The 18403-nt window shown below is 34.6% G+C and overlaps 1 protein-coding gene across 1 annotated transcript in view; it reads left to right on the plus strand.

Moving 5' to 3' along the window:
• ADAMTS6 (ADAM metallopeptidase with thrombospondin type 1 motif 6) overlaps positions 1–18403 on the plus strand; it is a 141099-nt gene that overhangs the window by 96260 nt on the left and 26436 nt on the right. Inside the window, exons 13-18 of the mRNA XM_005429297.2 lie at positions 4499–4644; positions 6789–6852; positions 12650–12752; positions 13738–13871; positions 15618–15741; positions 16904–16984. Coding sequence (XP_005429354.1) covers positions 4499–4644; positions 6789–6852; positions 12650–12752; positions 13738–13871; positions 15618–15741; positions 16904–16984 — 652 coding nt within the window. The remainder of the gene's footprint in view (positions 1–4498; positions 4645–6788; positions 6853–12649; positions 12753–13737; positions 13872–15617; positions 15742–16903; positions 16985–18403) is intronic.

An 18403-nucleotide genomic window follows, 5' to 3' on the forward strand; every position in this document is an offset into this window, starting at 1 on the left:
TTTTTCAGATGTATGCCAAATCATACAAGCATATAGAAAAAAGGATGACTCCATAAAAGAATTTTATAAAAGCCTGTATTTCCCAGTGATCTTTCTATTTTGACTTTGAATTATTTTTTCATTATTCAGTTATACTTGCATAACTGTTTGGCTTTACAGACTTTGATGTAAAGTCAGATAAGCTCTTCTACCTAACAGAAAACTACAGAAAGATAGTGTTACAATAGATACATTTACCACTACAATATCTGTCTGAATATGAGAATTTTGATTTTAAAACAATCTCTGTATATCAGTAGTTTCAGACAAGAATATTAGAAGAGTGTTTCTTAGTTACAAGGCAAAACCTATACAGATCTTGAAAAGGGAGAAAAATATTTTAATTTATTTTAAAGATACGTACTGGGGAGGAAAAATGCATTCTACATACCTTTTTTCAAGATAATCCATTTTATGCAGGTTTGTACAAAGTGAAGAGAGTTTGTTACATTAAACCATTTCCAGTCTCTGTCTGAGAGTGGTTGCCTCTGTTCATGAGATTCAGTGATCCAGATTGGATTTTTTTCTGAACATCTATTCTCACTCTGACTTTTGTCATACTAGCTGAGCTGGTTTCAACAAAGATAACAGTGCATTTTGACTTGCAATCTGATGTTTAAACAACAAGAATGAAGGCTTTTGGGCAGCTGTCATGCATTTATTAATGCGTGTTGACGGCTTCATTCAGGGCCCATGACCTGCTATAGTTCTGATGGCTTTTCCATGCTGGGTTTGGAAATATTGGTAAACCATGTTAAATAAATTTATTGAACTGGTCATTTTAAAAAATAGAGTGAATAGAGTTAGCCAATAATAATAGAGGGACGTTCACAGTTTTACAAAAACTGTTACCCTATATTAGAGTAATAGAAAATGTTAGAAGTGGTGCTCTTAAATCAGCAGTCTAGGTTTATTTTGGAACCATCCTCCTTTTTGATGACAAAGAGTAATTTACCTCAATTTATGTTTTTTGAACCATGAGACCACAAGTTGAGATCCTTTTAGACACTGTTGATCTATTCACTTGTCAAGAAGTTTTAATCTGTTTGCTTTCTGCCAAACATCTTTTTCCAGCCGCCAGTGTTTTGTTCCTTTGTGAGATTTTAGAGGGAAGTGAGAGAATCCATAACATTTTACAAAGATAAACCTGTTAACCAAATTTGCCTGTTAACAGCAGAGAATTGTGTCTATAAACTGTATCCACAAAGCTTCCTGTAAATTAATAGTTCCTGGTAGCAATAAACCAGAAATCATGAGCTCTTTCCAAATATGTAATTTCCTTTCCCGAAGAGTAATGTGAAATAAACAGGTTACTATGCTGTAACACATTCTTAGTGTTGTATTATTATTATTATTATTATTATTATTATTATGCAGTTATGCAGTTATGCCTACAGGCCCCAACCAAGTTAAGCCCTATTTTGATGGATTCTGTGCAAATATATAATAAATTAAATTTCCAGCTCTAAATACCTATCAAGATTTCAGAGTATTAATTGTATTTGTATATTTATTCATGTATTATGTGTACCAAAAAGTCCAAACCATAATTTGATGCAATGTCTATTAATATCTTATTGACAGAATGTGTAGGGATTTCTACAATTAAAACAGCCTAACCTTCTATAATAAAACCTTCCTCCAGTTGTTTTTATAGACTTTCCAAGCTTTTAACCCTTTGGGTTGAAATTTTCTGTGGTAGATATCTGCTTAGCCAGGAAGGTTTTTACAATGTTTTCCATAAGAGTTATTCAGCTGTTGTCTGCATACAGGGAAATAGAATTGTTTCTTGCTGTTGATGGAACTGTTACATGTGTTCTCTTCTGAAGCTTTAATATATTCATGATTTGGTGAAGGGTTTTACATATCAGTGGGGTTCAAAAAGGTACACTTTTCCTAATTTGTAATAAGAATTTTAAATATGCATGAAGCTTCTCTGTGGTATTCCCAGAGATGTGGCTGTGAAGGTAAATTAACTGATAGATTTTTTAAAAATACAGTCACTAAGAAATTGTGTGTATAAAACAATAAGACAAAACTGATAGGAACACTTATGCTGTGTTTTGATTTAAAGTAATAAAAAAGGTGACCCTTTCTGTAGATCATAAAATACATCCATGCTAGGGATGGAAAAGAGGGGCAAACCATGCAAAAAATGCTAACACAGTGTTGAAAGGATAGTTTATCTAGCTACATTGTGGGATGATTTAACTTGTCTTTGGGCATTAACATAAAATAACTGTACATTATTATTGAATATTACACTTTCTTGAAAAATAATTGTTGAGTTGATGATTGAAAATTAGTAGTTAAAATTTACACTAATATTTTTCTTCCTCATACAAAATAGGAAATAAATTTTTCTCTATATTAGAGAACTTGCTGTGTGGTTTTTCTGAAATCATAGTGTTATAAATGTTAATTCTGTAAAGCAGCTAAAGCAGCTCATAAAAAGTATCTCAAACCTGCCACGTATCATATTTTATTTTCATTAGTTATTTCTCTAGGAAAAATTTCAGAGTGCTTTTTTTCACAGAGGATTTGCATATTTTATGCGTATTTGAATGCATCACTGTCACCTTTCTGCTGAAATAATGGAAAATTATTCTTTCAACATTAGAGAAGAATTAATATTTCAGATCTAAACCTTCTCTGTAGAACTGTTCTTTTAAAATAGCTGTCATGTCCCCTTCTTTCTTCATATGGTAATTACTCAATAGTCCTAACCTCATTATAGCAGATGAAGTTGCTGTCATTCTTGGAGGAAACACATTTCTGCAGTCCCATTAGAAGTAATGAAGACTTTTGTAATTTTTAATTACTATGAAAGAGATTGTATGCATCACTGGCTTCTAGTGAAAGATAAATTTTTACTAGAAAATTAAGAAGAGACAGAGAGGTGAGCATTAAATCCTCAGATTTAAGTTCAGTAGATGAGAAAACCCAGGATTTATAGAGGTTTTACAGGGGAGCATGGGAATGTGGAAGACAATGTTTGCATAACAGTGGAAATTATACACTATAGGGATTTTATATGGCTTTGGAAAAATAATGCACCTGTCTATTGTCTCTATAGTTCTAATAGTATGGAATTATGATGGTTTACCTATTCAGTTCTATATCTGTGATATTCTTATGAGTTTAAATCTGAGTAGCTTGCATTTCTTAGCTTGGATCTTGATATGTTTGTAATGTATGTAGTGTAATTTAAATTAAATTAGTTGCTTACAGTTTTACTCTTCAAGAATTTTCATTTTTAGGTTTTGACTTTAGCGTATCTGTTCATGTACTTTTGTGGCATCTCTAATAGATTTTAACAAGGAGATTTTTACATTTATTAATAAAATATCTATCAATTTATCACTGTAAAGAGAAGAAAACCATATGATTTTAGGACTCTTCTAGCTCACTTGATACTCCATCCTTATTGTGTCATGAGAGGCATTGCAAAACACTGTGGTGATGAGGAGCGGACATAGAAGTTGTCTTTTTTTTGGAAATGATCAATACTACAGAAATTTGAGGGAGTTTAAAAACAGCACTTGCTCAACTTTTCAAAGGGAAATGTGCAGATTCAGGTCATGGTAGACCTGAGTCCATGCTCGGCCCTGTCACGTAAGCCTGCGGTAGTAGGAAAGGGTATCTAATTGAGCTGCTTCAAATTCACAGTGATATGGTAGACACCAGAATGTGATCAAAATATGGGCTCCAGGATTATTTCTGAATGGTTTAGAAAAGGTCTCTGATGAACTAAATTATAAACTTGTTTTAATAGTTAATAATTTGGGTGGATTTTGTCTGTCATTTTGTATTTCTTATTTAAGTAATAATATTGCAAAGTTTAAACGTTTGCTTGAATGAAGTACACATGTCCATTCTGCCCCAAACAAGTGGCCAGTCACTATTATAAAATGATTTTCTGTACCATGTCTAATGCTTCAGCACTATTTTTATTATGTCTGTAGTGTTAGTGAATGAAATACTGAGAAAAATTCTTCCTTCATTGTAATGCCCTCCAGATTTTCTTTTATAAAAATAAATACTTTCTTAAAAATGTTATCAGGGGAAGTTTTCATTTTCTGTAATGAAGCCTCTACATAAATCTTCAGTAGTGGGTCTTTTACCAAACCAGGCTTGGAAATTAATCTTAGTGTTTAAAAGAATGTAAGCAACTTGTAGTTCCTTGATTGTGAAACATTAAGGAGGCTGATGAAATAAAAAATACTTCTGGTGTGTGTTAGGGACCTATAATTCAGGACTGAGTGGAGACATTTAACAAATCACACACACCCTCACCAATGTCTAAACATGGCTAGAAAAAGTAAAATACTATTCTTGTTATCTATACAGGGAATGCTAATGCCTATAATTGGTCATTGTCTGACCCTTATATTTTTCTGTCCTGATAACTCTGTCAGCCTCCAAGCTAATTTTATGGTTCTTTTGTGAAATCTTTCAGTGGTGTTATCAGGGAGAGTGTGTACCTTTTGGCACTTGGCCCCAGAGCATAGATGGGGATTGGGGTCCATGGTCAATATGGGGAGAGTGCAGCAGGACCTGCGGGGGAGGAGTCTCCTCATCTATAAGACACTGTGACAGTCCAGCGTAAGTAGCTAAAGTAAGCCGGAGCCAACAAAAAGACACATATGGAAATTATTCAAAACTGTGGTTTCACTTGTTATCTGTAAAAATGTTTTGCTAGTTTGCCAACATTTGTCTTCAAAATAGCAGACAGAAATGCTTAAACAGGAGTTCACTAGACATGCTTCTAACATTTTGAATGTATGTTATGTACTGTAAAGATAGCTGGATTTATATTTAGCAGTAACCAGAATGGTTTTCTTTATGCGATGTGTTGTTCATCAAAATATATTTAAATCATGCCTTAGAGAGGTTTCTTTCATAGGGCATATTTCCTTTAATGTTTGTCTCAGATATAAAATAACAATTACCAGTTACTTATTAATAAAATAAACCCCAAACCCAACACAGTATTTCCAAGGTTTTCAATATAACTGCTTACATACAAACCACAGGCAATAATATTATATTGCATACAGTGTATTTATGTGCTGCCTTGTCCCACATTTCACATGTGACTTCCTACTTACTCTTAAAACAATTCAACATCTTTTTTCCCTGCCAGTACTCTCTATTGGTGTATTTGCCCTCTCTGAAGAGGGGACAGCTTCTCCACTGCAGCTTGATCTGTTGTATATATCTGTACTTGTCTTACAATCTGTCTGTTTTCCAATGTCCTGAGCACTGTTCCAGAGAAGTTCTGTCAGGTCAGAGCTCCTCTCTCTGTCATTATCTCTTCTCAAATGAGGAATGCTTATTTCTATTGCTGGTCCTTGCTGAATGAATTGCTGCTCTTTTCTGTTTTGGCTTTTATCTGTTCTGATTACCTCACCACAGCTATAGGCCTTCACAGGATAGTTCTATTACTCCATGTTCTCTTCTTGTCGTTTCTCATAATCACTATCTCCTTTGCCACTACTGGTTTTTAAGACCACTTCTTCTGAAAGTAATTTTTTTTCTTTCATGAAAATTCATTCTCTCTCTTTTGTTACTCCTTTTCTTGTCTTCTGCTCTCTGTTCACTTGGATTATTTGTTTCTTATATCTGTGTTTTCCAAGCCAGGCCGTCCATCAGCTTTCCACGGCACTCTGCAAGCCAGTGACCATAAGGTCATATGACTTTTACTTAAGGTGGTCTGTTTGTCCTCTATTTTAGCAATAACTACCTAATCTGGACAATATCACTACTTACTCAATGGATACAAAAGCAGAAATTATCTGTATGCATCAATAACACAGTCAGACTGTGTTAGTGAGAGAATGAGAAATTAATTTTTTTTCCAAAGAAGTGTTTAAAAAGCCTAGTGAAATGTTTGTTTGGGGCATGAATAATATCCTAAGATTTTTTTCCAACTTCTGTCACCATATATTTGGGTTGGCATGATGAAAATTATTAAATTTTCAGTGTTTAACAGGTAGATGCATTTGGGAGAGGGTATGTCTACAATAGGAAAAAAACCAACCCTGTTGATTAAGGATAACATTTCCTGGTTAAATACTGTAATATGAAAAATAGTATTGATTTGATTTTATAGTTAATTTTTAATTGTAAATATTTAAATTTTTTATTATGAAAGCCTGACAAAGTATTTTTTTTTCTTTTTGCTATTGAGTTGCAAGCCAAAGAGCTGATGTCTGATTAACCTTCCATATAAGTCTAAGTTAGTTCAATATTTGACCTGTATGGAAGATAGATAATGTTCTTGAGCAGTTTGGGAATTTACCACTCAATTACCTGAACTACTAGAAATCTGGAGTAATCAGATTTAATACTGATTAACTCAAATCAGATTCAAATTTCTGGACTAGAATATACAGTCTTTACTGGTTCCGAATACAAAACCAGTCTTTGTTGGTTTTCAAGTAAGATGAGATAATTGAAAAAAAAAGTATCATATAGGTTGTTTACACATTTCTCATTTTAATTTTATAAACCAAGTAAATAATTAAAACCAACAGGTTTTTTTTTTTTATTATGTTCAAAATGCAATTAAACTTTACTGTTTGGAACTTATGCAAACTACATTAATATTATGAGTAATGATTTTTCAAGTACCAAGTAATGTTTTGTGTCTGCTCCAATGCATGTCAAGTAAGAACGCATTAGTATATCTCATGCAGTTGTATTTGTTCTAGGGCATATCCTAACATATAAACATGTTTTTCCAGGCCTTCAGGTGGAGGTAAATATTGTCTTGGAGAAAGGAAGCGTTATCGCTCCTGTAATACTGATGTAAGTAATTTTTATTCTACTGTGATCGACTTTACTGGTTTATGATTTACCAGCAATGGATGCATTTTTTCTCCAGTTCAGAAAGTGTATGGATTCTGTGTTTAATTAGCAAATAGTCCTGTAAGGCACATCGATATTGCAGGCACCCTGTGTGTTCTGGTAAGTGTTAGGATCCTGTCTTGATGTGGTGTCTAGCTACTGCCTTTGCATTAAGACCTGGAGCGAGTTCCACTTGAGCTTCCACAGTAAATGTGAACAAGGGTAATTCAATAAAGCATATGTGAAATTTACTAAATATTGACTGACAGATTTCAGTAAGCAGTCATGTGGTTGCCAAATTTGAAAGCCAATTTCCTATCAGCCATAAGAATTAGAAAGATACCTGATAAAACTCAATATTTTCATCTGTGAACTACAATTACAAAAATATTTCCTGTTTATGAAATATTCCAATTACAAAAAGACTACCTGAGGGAAAGTAAAGAGTAAATTAATTACTGAGTGTCATCTGATAAACCAGATCCATTCAAATTGAAATTGTAACAAGACAGACAAATGCAAAGATACACATCTACAGAAAAAAAATAACACAGTCAAGGTTCCAGAATGGTTTTGGAGGTTGGATAACTGGAAAAGTTTTACAGCTCCTACTGGACAGCATCTAAACTTCATTTTTTCTGGCTATACCGTGGCCACTTCTTGGCTATGTGAAGAGGGCAGCTGTGATAAAAAGTAAGAAAGTAATTTTTAATTAGGAAATTTTTAATACTGCCTAATAATGAGAATTACCTCCATAGAGAAATTTGCAGCAAAAAAATTAATAATTATCATAAATGCAATTTTTTTCAAAGAATTATTATATAAACTATTATTTTTTTCTGAATATATTGAAAGATAAGTAGGTGAAATAATGTCTCTAGGTTTAGATTATTTCAGTGTTACAAACTTCCTTGGTTTAAGATGAAAATTAGTATGAATTTAAAGGTAAAGTAGTAGGAGGATTTTTTTATATTTGCAGTGCTACTGACCTGTAATTTGACTTGGAAACTTATTAGTGAAATTCTTTATAATGTGTATTTTTTTCCTGGTTTAAATTTTAAGTTACTTGAATTTATAATTTGCGTTCATAATTTGACCTTATACATTTATACTGTGTCCTGCCCCTTCAGGGTCCCTGTCCAATGAGCTCAGCTCTAAAATGGAACTGCTGGATCATTCTGGTAATAGAGTAACTAGCAAATACCTGGTGGCAAAACAGCAGGTTTTGCACAGAGGGTGTAAGAGGACTGTGTAACACATTAGCACTGAATTTTACAAAGGTATAAAAAGTGTAAGAGAGCTTAAAAGTGAGTTCATGGACGATACTTTAACTTGTGGCAGTTGATGTGGTACAGATGCACGTGAGTTACAGCAATCTTTAGAAACACAGCTTTTGGAAACTCACAAGGTAAACCGATGGAAAAGTTATCCCTTGCCTGTCAAAAGTGTATAATTTATTTCCTAAAAACTTGTTATAAGCCAAAATAATTCTCAATAAACCATTCTTAACTGATGGTTAGGCACCTGACCTGTTTTGAAATACCTCCAGTCCAGGAAATAACATTAGGAATTTTTAATACCCTTATAGTCAGTACAATTTTCATAAAATATTATGTATGTTTTTCAATCCTTTAAGATGCCTACTTACCCCCTAACCCCAATAAGAAGATAACTGGTATTATTCCCTAGATTGGAACCTTTCCTTTGTTTGCAGCTTACTGTCATGTCTGCTCTTAGTTTTCTTTACACCAGACCATCTCTGTGTTGGTAACCACTGAGATCCCAGTAGCACACATCTTGAAACATGGTGCACAAATCCCTGCACTAGCTGAGGCCTGTTGGAAATAACTCAATAATTTCAAACTTAGTTTGTCACCTTAATGATGGAATTCTGTTCATTCATTTTAGTATTTTGTTAATTTTTCTTACGGCAGTGACAATGTTCATTTAGTCTAAGTGGATTCATTGTGCCCAAAACTCTTTCTTAAAAGTGCTCTTTAGGATGTCACTCTTCAGCTGTGCTTTCACAGCCACTTGTTCATACCTGAGTGTAGCAATTTGCATCCATTTAAAACACTGCAACAATCTATTGAAATATTTGAAAATGACAGCACTTTGTTCTGAGGTACTGGTTTCCTACCTATTCTCATATTTCAATCAGTAATTTCGACAAGGTATTGGAAAGGGAACTTTTAATTTCATTGCCTAGGTCTGAAAAACAACTGATTGCAAACTCAAGCCAGGCAGTTTGAAAATGCCATTCTTACAGTTTGTGATGCAATTTTTAACATGTTTTTTGGTATGGTTTTCCAGTGTGTGAATATCTTGATACTTACAGAAGTCTAAATCTACATTCTTAATGGTTTTGACAATTCTAGTCCATTTCTTTCATATAAATATTTAGGATTCTACATCACTAAGAGTCAGAGACACTAGTAGACACTAGTGAGACACTTGTTTCAAGATTTATGTTAGTCCTTAGTGCTTGATAGTTAGTCCTTGATAGTTTTAATGGAATAGTTTGTTGATTAATGTAAGTGAGCATGGAAGAGCATGGAAATCTGTTATTGTTTTAATGAGTAATGTGCTGTTTGTACATTTTTTCTGTTGAAGTTTCTTTTGCAGCATCAACATTCATTGCCCATATGTAACTTTCAACATAGCCCTGCCTAAAGTGCCTACAATTCTATTTTGTGGCTTACCTTGTGGTAATCTTTTTGCATTTCTATGCCTAGGATTTTCATAGAGTCTTAGGTTGGAAGGGACCTCAAGGATTATCTGGTCCAACATTTCTCTGCAGAAATATGCTCTGGACAAGATGGCCCAGTACCCTGTCCAGCCAAAACTTAAAAGTATCCACTGGTTGGGAAATTACCACTGTTCTGAGGATATTATTCCAATGGCCAGTTGTTCTTATTGAGAAAAGTTTCTATTCTGTGTTCAATCGGAATCTGCCCAGGAATTACTTGTACTCATTACATCTCCTCTATGCAATGGCTCCTTGTAAAAGAGGGAATATCCATCTTCTCTGTAGCCACCCTACAAATACTATAACATGGTGATAAGGCCTCCCTCAAGCCTTCCTTTCTCAGGGCTGAACAAACCCAGTTCCCTGAGCCATTCCTCACATGCCAGGCTTCCCAACCCTGTGATTGCCTTTGTGGCCCTCCTCTGGACCTCTCCAGCCTGTCCACATCCATGTTGTGCACCAGGAGCCAAAACTGGACCCCGAATTGCAGGTGTGGCCTGACAAGCACTGTGTGGGGTGGGATAAGGACTTCATCTCTGCTGGTGAGGCCCTTGTTGGAGCCACCCAGGATCTGCTCCCTTTCTGTGCTGCAGGAACACACTGGGCACTCAGATGGAGCCGAGTCCACCAGGAACACCAGGCTCCTTCCCACAGAGCTGCTCCCAAGCTGGGTAGATCCCTGGCTGTGCTGCACTCCTGGACTAAGGTTTTGCTTTTCCAGGTGCAAAACCTTACACTTGTCCTCACTGAACTTCACGATGTTCTCATCAGCCCACTGTTCCATCTTATCCAGGTCTTTCTGCAGGTGGCTCTCCCTTCACAAGCATCTGCTTCCTTGACCAGTATATTATTATTGGAAAACTGCACCAGGCTACACTTAATCCCATCTTCTAGATCACTCTGAAAAAGAAACAGTGCTGAGCCCAGTATCAGTCCCTGGGAACACCCCTTGTTCCAGGCTGTCAGTTTGAGGAGAAGTGATTGACCGCTGCCCTGGGTCAGCCAGGTCCCCACCCACCCTAGGGACCCCTTGTCTAGGCCATAACACAACAGCTGCAGAAGGAGGCTGTGGGAAGCAGTACTGAGAGCCTCGAAGAAATCCAGGCAAGCAGCGTCCACCACTCACCCAACAGCAATTAAAGTTACTGTGTCGTAGAAGGCAACCAGGATTGTCAAGCACAGTTTTGAATGTATTTCCTGAGATCATAGCCTTGAGTTTTACCTCCTGTCAGATATTGGTGAGATACTAAAAAAGGATAGGAAAATTAGGCAACAAGACTATATCTCAAAGACCAGGTAGCAAGAATATTTTTTAGAGTATAAAAAAGAAGATCTTGATCCTTCTTTACTCATCTTCGTATTTTATTATTTTGTTGTAGTATAACTATTTAGATAAGGGGTTTAATTATTTAACTTGTAAGGAGAATTTGTTGCAATTAAAATACCAGTTGTGTAGATTAGGAGCTGAGCAAATGGGACTGAAGGAGTGTGAAGTGACCAGTACCCGAGAGATTCAGGCTCTAGCTTTGAGGGATGTCAAGACTGATTCTTCCACTGCTTAGAGGATGTGATGCAAAGAGGCAAATTTAGTTTAGGTTACTATTAAAAGACCCCAAAATTAATTTTTTAAAAATGTGTGTGGTTATTTTGAATTCTTATTGTTATTATCCAAAGGATTCTTTAATAAAAGTATAATATATAGTTTTAAATAAATAAATAATATAAACTTTTATATATTATAAAAAGTATTAAAACACTACTCTGTTCTTACCAGCTAATGCATTGTATTTTAAATTGTATTTTTAATTAGAAGGGGCTAATAGAGTAATACAGAAAATTAAAAATATAAATACTGTCTAATGTTCACTTTTAAATTTATATTGCATCAGAATAGCAGAAAAAAAATTAAAGCTCCTGAATCATATGGCAATGGGCTGGCTATCATGAGATCTTGATTAATGTAAAAAGAGGATCATAACTGTTATGTTTATATTTACATTGTGTGATAAATTTTTAGCATCCATGTTAATGGAGTCCCTTTCACTTGAATGCATTTCAGATTCCTGGGAAGAGCTAACTGGCTTAGGTATACATGAAGACAATTAAAAAGCCATAAAATGGATTCTTCTTTTGCTCATAAAGCAGTAATGTTTATTAACACCTCTGATGTCTGTCAAAAAAATCCTTTTGTCTATCACTCTAAACAGGATTTTAATCTGTGTTTTAAATACTTTCTGATGAAGGTTTCAATTTCAGCAGGTACTTAAACATTGATAACAATGTTTAATGAGATGAGGGTATATTCAAGATAACTTTGAATCTGCTGATGAAAAATGTTATAAATAGAAAATAATTCTATTTCTCCTGTAATTCTTTCCAAGATAAATTTTACTTAAATCTACCCTCATTCCAAGAAAAAAAGTTACTTCATGGTTTTGTAATTGCTAATGCAAAGCAATGAAAATTTAAATGAAAATTTTTATTTCTTGATGCGCAGAGGCTGGTAATCAGAGTCAGACATACTATCTATTCTCTTTCTCAGTCTTAAAAAAGTACTTTTGTCAAGGCTACAAGTAAGCAGGAGTGATATAGTTCTGTTTTTTTTTTTCCTTGAGGTCTTAATAATGTGTCTCAGTACAGCCGCTTAGTACAGTATAATTGAACCTACAGCTCCAACCAATTTTTTTCCCAGTTGTTTTAAATGTGTTTATAAGAAGGTAGCTGATGGATTGATTACGACACGTAGTTTGACAAGATCCTGATTTTCCAGTTTTATGGAATCTGTTATGCAACCCTTACCTTCCTTTAAATTACTTCAGCTATTTCATGCCAGCCTAGGATTGCAAATGGACACTTCAACTGTAAAGTAATAAATCAAATTTCAGAGTCAGAGCCACAAGACAAAACCTTCTAATCACTTGCATGATTGTGTTTGCAGTATAAGCTTCTAAGCATTTCCTTTCATGTTTATATTTGGAATAAATTAACTATTTTGTGTTATTTTTTTAGCCATGTCCTTCAGGGGCTCGTGATTTTAGAGAGAAGCAATGTGCAGATTTTGACAATATGCCTTTCCGGGGAAAGTATTATAACTGGAAACCCTACACTGGAGGTAATGGTTAGCATTGCAAAACCATTATCATGTGTGAAGATTTTGAAATTATATAAATGTTTTATAGAGGGTAATGTTTGTAAATATTATGTTTTGACAAAAATAGCATGAGCTGAGATTTTTAAGCTTGTACTTTTGTCCGTTGCTGCAAGTGTTAGTGAAGAGCAAAATTTCTTTATTCTAGTAAATTTTTGTTTTGGTCTGAGGGTGAGTCACCATCGTTGTAGGGACTCCACTTTAAAAATATGGAGGTACCTACACCTGTACTAGGATTAGATATTCCATAGGTGATCTGCAAGTGCCTCTTATGCTACAGTGATGAATTTAGTATTAAGTAATCTCACAATAAGTTTGCCTTTACTAAAGTCAGGAATATTTTAGGAAAATGAGAAAGAAGTAAAAGCATTTGTAGGAGTCTCTAAAGACTACTTCAATAATTGCATTATTTATAATATCATAGTTTAATATTTTTTCCTATTCTAAAGCTGGAGGGTATAACTTGTGGTTTTTATATTTTATTGACTTGAATAAAATGATTTACCAGTGATTTTTAGCTTAACAGCCTGAATGGTTTTACAAACAGGTCTTTAGATTAAAAGCCTAAGAAAGGTTGTCATGATCATGTGGTGTGAGCTGTAGTGTATTCTGTTTCTATTCTTCCTTTTGAAATAGTGAAGTGGTATCCTTGTTTTAAATTGTTTAATAACCATTAGGATTGTACTAGCATAATGGCATCATTATGGACCCAGCCAACCTTGTCATATCTTACTGTGTGAAATAACATACGACTCCTTTTTGCAAAAGAGAAGAGTCAAGTAGAGAAATCATTAAAGGGTAGTTAAATAAAGTGTATATCTTGTATGTGTCAGGTATGAGATAAGATTGTAAATTACAGATCTGTTTATGTATAATATTTTCAACTAAACCTTAAATTTGTAAGCTTTCTGTTAATTTTTTCCCCCTTTCATTTGATTTTGTTGTCCAGGTGGGGTTAAACCATGTGCATTAAACTGCTTGGCTGAAGGGTATAATTTTTACACTGAACGTGCTCCTGCAGTAATAGATGGGACTCAGTGCAATGCTGATTCACTGGATATCTGTATCAATGGAGAATGCAAGGTTACAAACATTTTATAAAGTACTTATGGATTTCTTTGTTGTGTCTGCTGTTACCTATATTTAATTACTGTACTTGTATGTTACATGAAGGGGAGTGCTGACAGGTCAAGTTGTTAATAAAAATGTAAGATTGAGACAGAAAGTTTAAAAAGGTATTGCATAAAATAGACAAATAATTTGAATTTCAGTAATTTCTCAGAGACATTAGTAGAATCTGCCATTTTCTCTTTTTTCTTGCTTTATGGTTTCTGTTGAAGAGTTGATGGAAATGGCAACAGGAGGTGAACAGGCTCCTTGCACTCTTCCAAGACCTGTTCCATCATTTCGGTTAGAACATTACTCTGGCTGAAAAACACTAAATGTGAATAAATTAATCTGTTTAACTAGTTCATGCTGTTGCAAAAAAGTCATGCTGTTAATATAATTGGAAAAGAAAGTCATCACTATTGCTGTATGGTTCTAGGAAAAAATATATAATGATGTAAGCATTTGCCTTTTACTAAAAATCTGATTATCTTGTAAGATTCCTATAGAACTGCATTATAAGAATTTAAATAGGATTGGGGTTCTGTGCCATATTTTTTGGTTATTAACATTCCATTTCTTCCTCAGTTTAGCAAAGCATTTAGTTATGTACTTAGGTTTAGATATTTTAATAGTACTGTTGACTCTAAAAATGATTTGATTTCAACAAAACCACTGACATAACTAAAGCTTAACTTAATGCTTAAGTGCTTTGCTAAATGGAGGGCTGAACATGTATGTTTATTTATTATCTCACTAATGACATAGTGAGATCAAAAGTTTTACCATGTTTTAGTAAACCAGTACAAAGAATCTCAAGTTGAGAACGAACTGTGAAGAAAGTTTGGTTTCTGTCATCTTAGTGAATCAGTAAGTTGAAATGTAAAGAGTTATAATATTTTGTCAGTTATTGAATGTATTTTAACTTTTCTTATAATTTGTGTATTAGCTGTTTACAAGATGACAAATCATAGTGCTAGACAGGAAACAAAGACAGATGGACAGTTAAGTAGCTACCTTCTTCTTTGTATGAGTCCTAGAAAAATATTGGCAAGCTGCAGTTTTTATTCTGTTCACAGCCTCCTTGTTTCATCCTAAATTTTTTTCTTTTCCCAAAGGTCCTGTCTTTATTTTAATTTAATTTTTTTTCATCTAATACAGCATGCAATTCAGCTTTTCACTATGTTTCATTCTGCATCTATTCTTACTGTGAAGTCATTTACACTCTACATTCATACCTATACAAATGACAAGTTTCCCCTGCAGCATATGGAAATATGGTCTATGAAGCTGTAATGCCTTAGAATACTACTTATGCTGTCTAAATATTTTAAGGATCACACAGCAGATCTTGACCTTAAAAAAGCAGTATGGATGGCATGAAGCTGTTGTAATATCAAGTAACAACATCAGGAATAATTTTTTTTATAATTATTATATAATATGCAAAACACTGTGAAGTCCCTTCCTAGAAGTCACAGTAGAAATGCAAGGTTCTTTTTAATCAAGATTTGATAACAACCCAAAATGTAAATTCTTCTCTTTTTTTATCTCCTTTTATTGTCAAGTGAAAACCCACTTAAAGCACTGGTTATCAACAATAGGGTAGATAAAAATAAGAACTGAGTATCTCAAACTTGAAAGAAACACTTTAAAGAAACTTTAGAAATAATGGTGCGCGACCATCATCCTGTAAAGATATTTCTTCTTATCTGTTCTCAGCATGTAGGTTGTGACAATATTTTGGGGTCTGATGCTAAGGAAGATAGATGCCGTGTTTGTGGAGGAGATGGGAGTACATGTGAAGCCATTGAGGGTTTCTTCAATGGTTCATTGCCCAGAGGAGGTATGTACATGTGTGTCCATTCTGTTGCACAATGCTTTTAGATCACTCTTTAGCAAATACCAATGCTTCCTTTCTTCCCAGTGGGGCATTGCTGCTGGTCATTCACTTTGACTCTGTTTTCCTATTGTTTCCTGGTTTTGTGTATTAGTTCGGATTTATCCTGAATACAACTATGTGTTTAATTACTGAATGCTTAGGTCTGTTGGTTTGAAGGTCTTAGGTCTGTTGGTTTGAATACAACTATGTGTTTAATTACTGAATGCTTAGGTCTGAAGTTTTTTGTAATTATTTAGTTATGGTGGTATATTAAGAGTAATGTTTTGTATTATTCTACTGTGTATGGTAGAATCTGATAGTCATGCATGAAATTTTAGAATAGCAAGAATACAGAAAAATCTCAGAAGTCCATAATACTAAGAATTCAGGAAATATATATAGGCTATTATTTTAAAACATAGCTCAAAAAATATTAATCTTATAGTCTTATACTTACCAGATTTCAGACTCCATAATTCAGGAAAATGAGTGAAGCACTGCAGTTAGTTCTGTCCAGTGGGGGACCAGCAAGATTATGGTGGTCTGGAAGTCTTGACCCTCTGTGAGGAGAGGTTGAGAGATCTGGGCTTGCTCAGCCTGGAGAATCTCCTGGTTTATAGGGATCTGGTATGAGCCCTCCAATACTATGAGGAAGTAATGGAGAAAACGGAGCCACTGTGGGTACTGCACTGTGGGTACATGGTGGGAGCTATAAACTCGTAGAAGGAAGGTGGCTAACCAAATAGAAGAAAAAACTATTTCCTCAGGAGGACAGTCTAGCAGTGGATCAGATATCCTAGAAAGGTTGTACAGTTTCCATCTTTGGAGTTTTTCATGACCCAGCAGCAGGGTAAAGCTCTGAGTAACTCAATCTGATCTCAGTTGTTCCTGCTTGTAGCAGGAAGTTGGACTAAATGATTGACTGAAGTCCTCTAACACTTGAACTATCCTATGATCCTGAAGACATTTTTAAATGGCTTAATTACTTAAGATACACTGTTGAAAATGTTTTATTAGCACTTAAAAAAGGAATTCCTGAACACTTAAGTTCTTGCTATCAGTTAAAAATTTTTGTACGAAGTTTAGAGAGTTTTCCTTCCTAAATAAAATTTCTTTTGTCTTACAGGATATATGGAAGTGATTCAAATTCCAAGAGGTTCTGTGCACATTGAAATAAGAGAAGTGGCAATGTCAAAAAACTACATTGGTAAGGGCATTCTTTATATATGATTCTAACGTACCAAAAAAGTAAACCCCTCTTCCTCTGTAGTTGTCACACTGGCTCCTTTATTCAAACTAAGACTTTCAAACTAACTCACAGCAAACATCCTATAGTTCCTTAAACTGGAATGGAGTTCCTTTGAAATCCATGACCTCAAGTTTGGAGTGCAGTTAGGCAATTCAATTTGCTCAGCTAGCTCCTGTCCTCTCTCACCTTGATCTTGCTGATCATTTTTTCACCATTATCACTCCTAGTTATGTGACAAAATTGGTCAAAAGCCCACTTCTGCAGCTGCACAAATACTACAGTATTTTAACTGATTTCTCCAACAGATAATCCAGCAGCAACAAAATTGTCTGTGTTCAGAGCTGCAGAAAGAACTGCATATTTAGTAGTGCTTTTATCTTCACTTAAATGGCTTCATCCAGGGTGACAGCTGGCTTTATATTCCTCTTATGCTAATTTTCTGTGGGCTTCCTGCATTTCAGGTCCTCATAAATGATTTCATTAGGAACATGAACTTGTTCTTTCTGTCTTATATACTACTAGCATTATGCCACTGCATAATTATTGTCATGTAATAATTGGACTGCTGTTCACAACTGTGGCCTTCACCTGTGCATAACTGACATTAGGTGAATGTACTTAAAGAATGAAAATGCATTTTTCTTTGGCAGGCAAGTAAAAAATTACTGCTTTTCTTCCGGATGTATATTAGTTTAAGCATATATAGCATACGTATGTTAATTCTCAGACCTTGTGGTGATAATGGAAATGGTTACCAATTTCTGCTGCATGTCATTGTCAACAGTAGAACAGTACTGCCTCTCTCACTATCTCCTGCTCACATGAATACTCTCTGATCTGTTTTAGACAACTTAAGCATCACTGAGGCATTTTCCCTAACTGTTTAAGGTAAACCCACTGTCCACACACAGTTGAGTAGTTGAGAGTAAAATGACAGATAACTGAAGTTGTCTTACTCCTCAGCATTATGATATGAAGTTTTCCCCCATCCAGTAAAATCAGTTATTTGTCTCAATGAAAAATTACATGCTCTTCGACTATGGGGCTCCAACTATCATTTTTCCCTTAAAAACATGATCTATTTGAAATAAATAAAATATGTAAAACTCGGTAATCTTCACCTTAAATCAAGAAGTCAATATTTAATCAACTGAATATTCACTTTAAGATACAATGTCAGTTTCATATTTAGGAATGTAATGTAATATTATTAATAAAATATCAAATTCAGATCCCTGAATAAGACGTGCTTGCCCATCCTAACAGTTGATTAGCTATGAATTTTCTATTTTGTCTACAGTACTTTCATGTTTCAAGGCTGTAAATCAAGAACGATAAAGTATCTTATCAGACTAAGTAGCTAATATTTCAGTTTCT

Source organism: Geospiza fortis, unplaced genomic scaffold, assembly GCF_000277835.1.
Source record: "Geospiza fortis unplaced genomic scaffold, GeoFor_1.0 scaffold397, whole genome shotgun sequence".
Lineage (NCBI taxonomy): Eukaryota > Metazoa > Chordata > Aves > Passeriformes > Thraupidae > Geospiza > Geospiza fortis.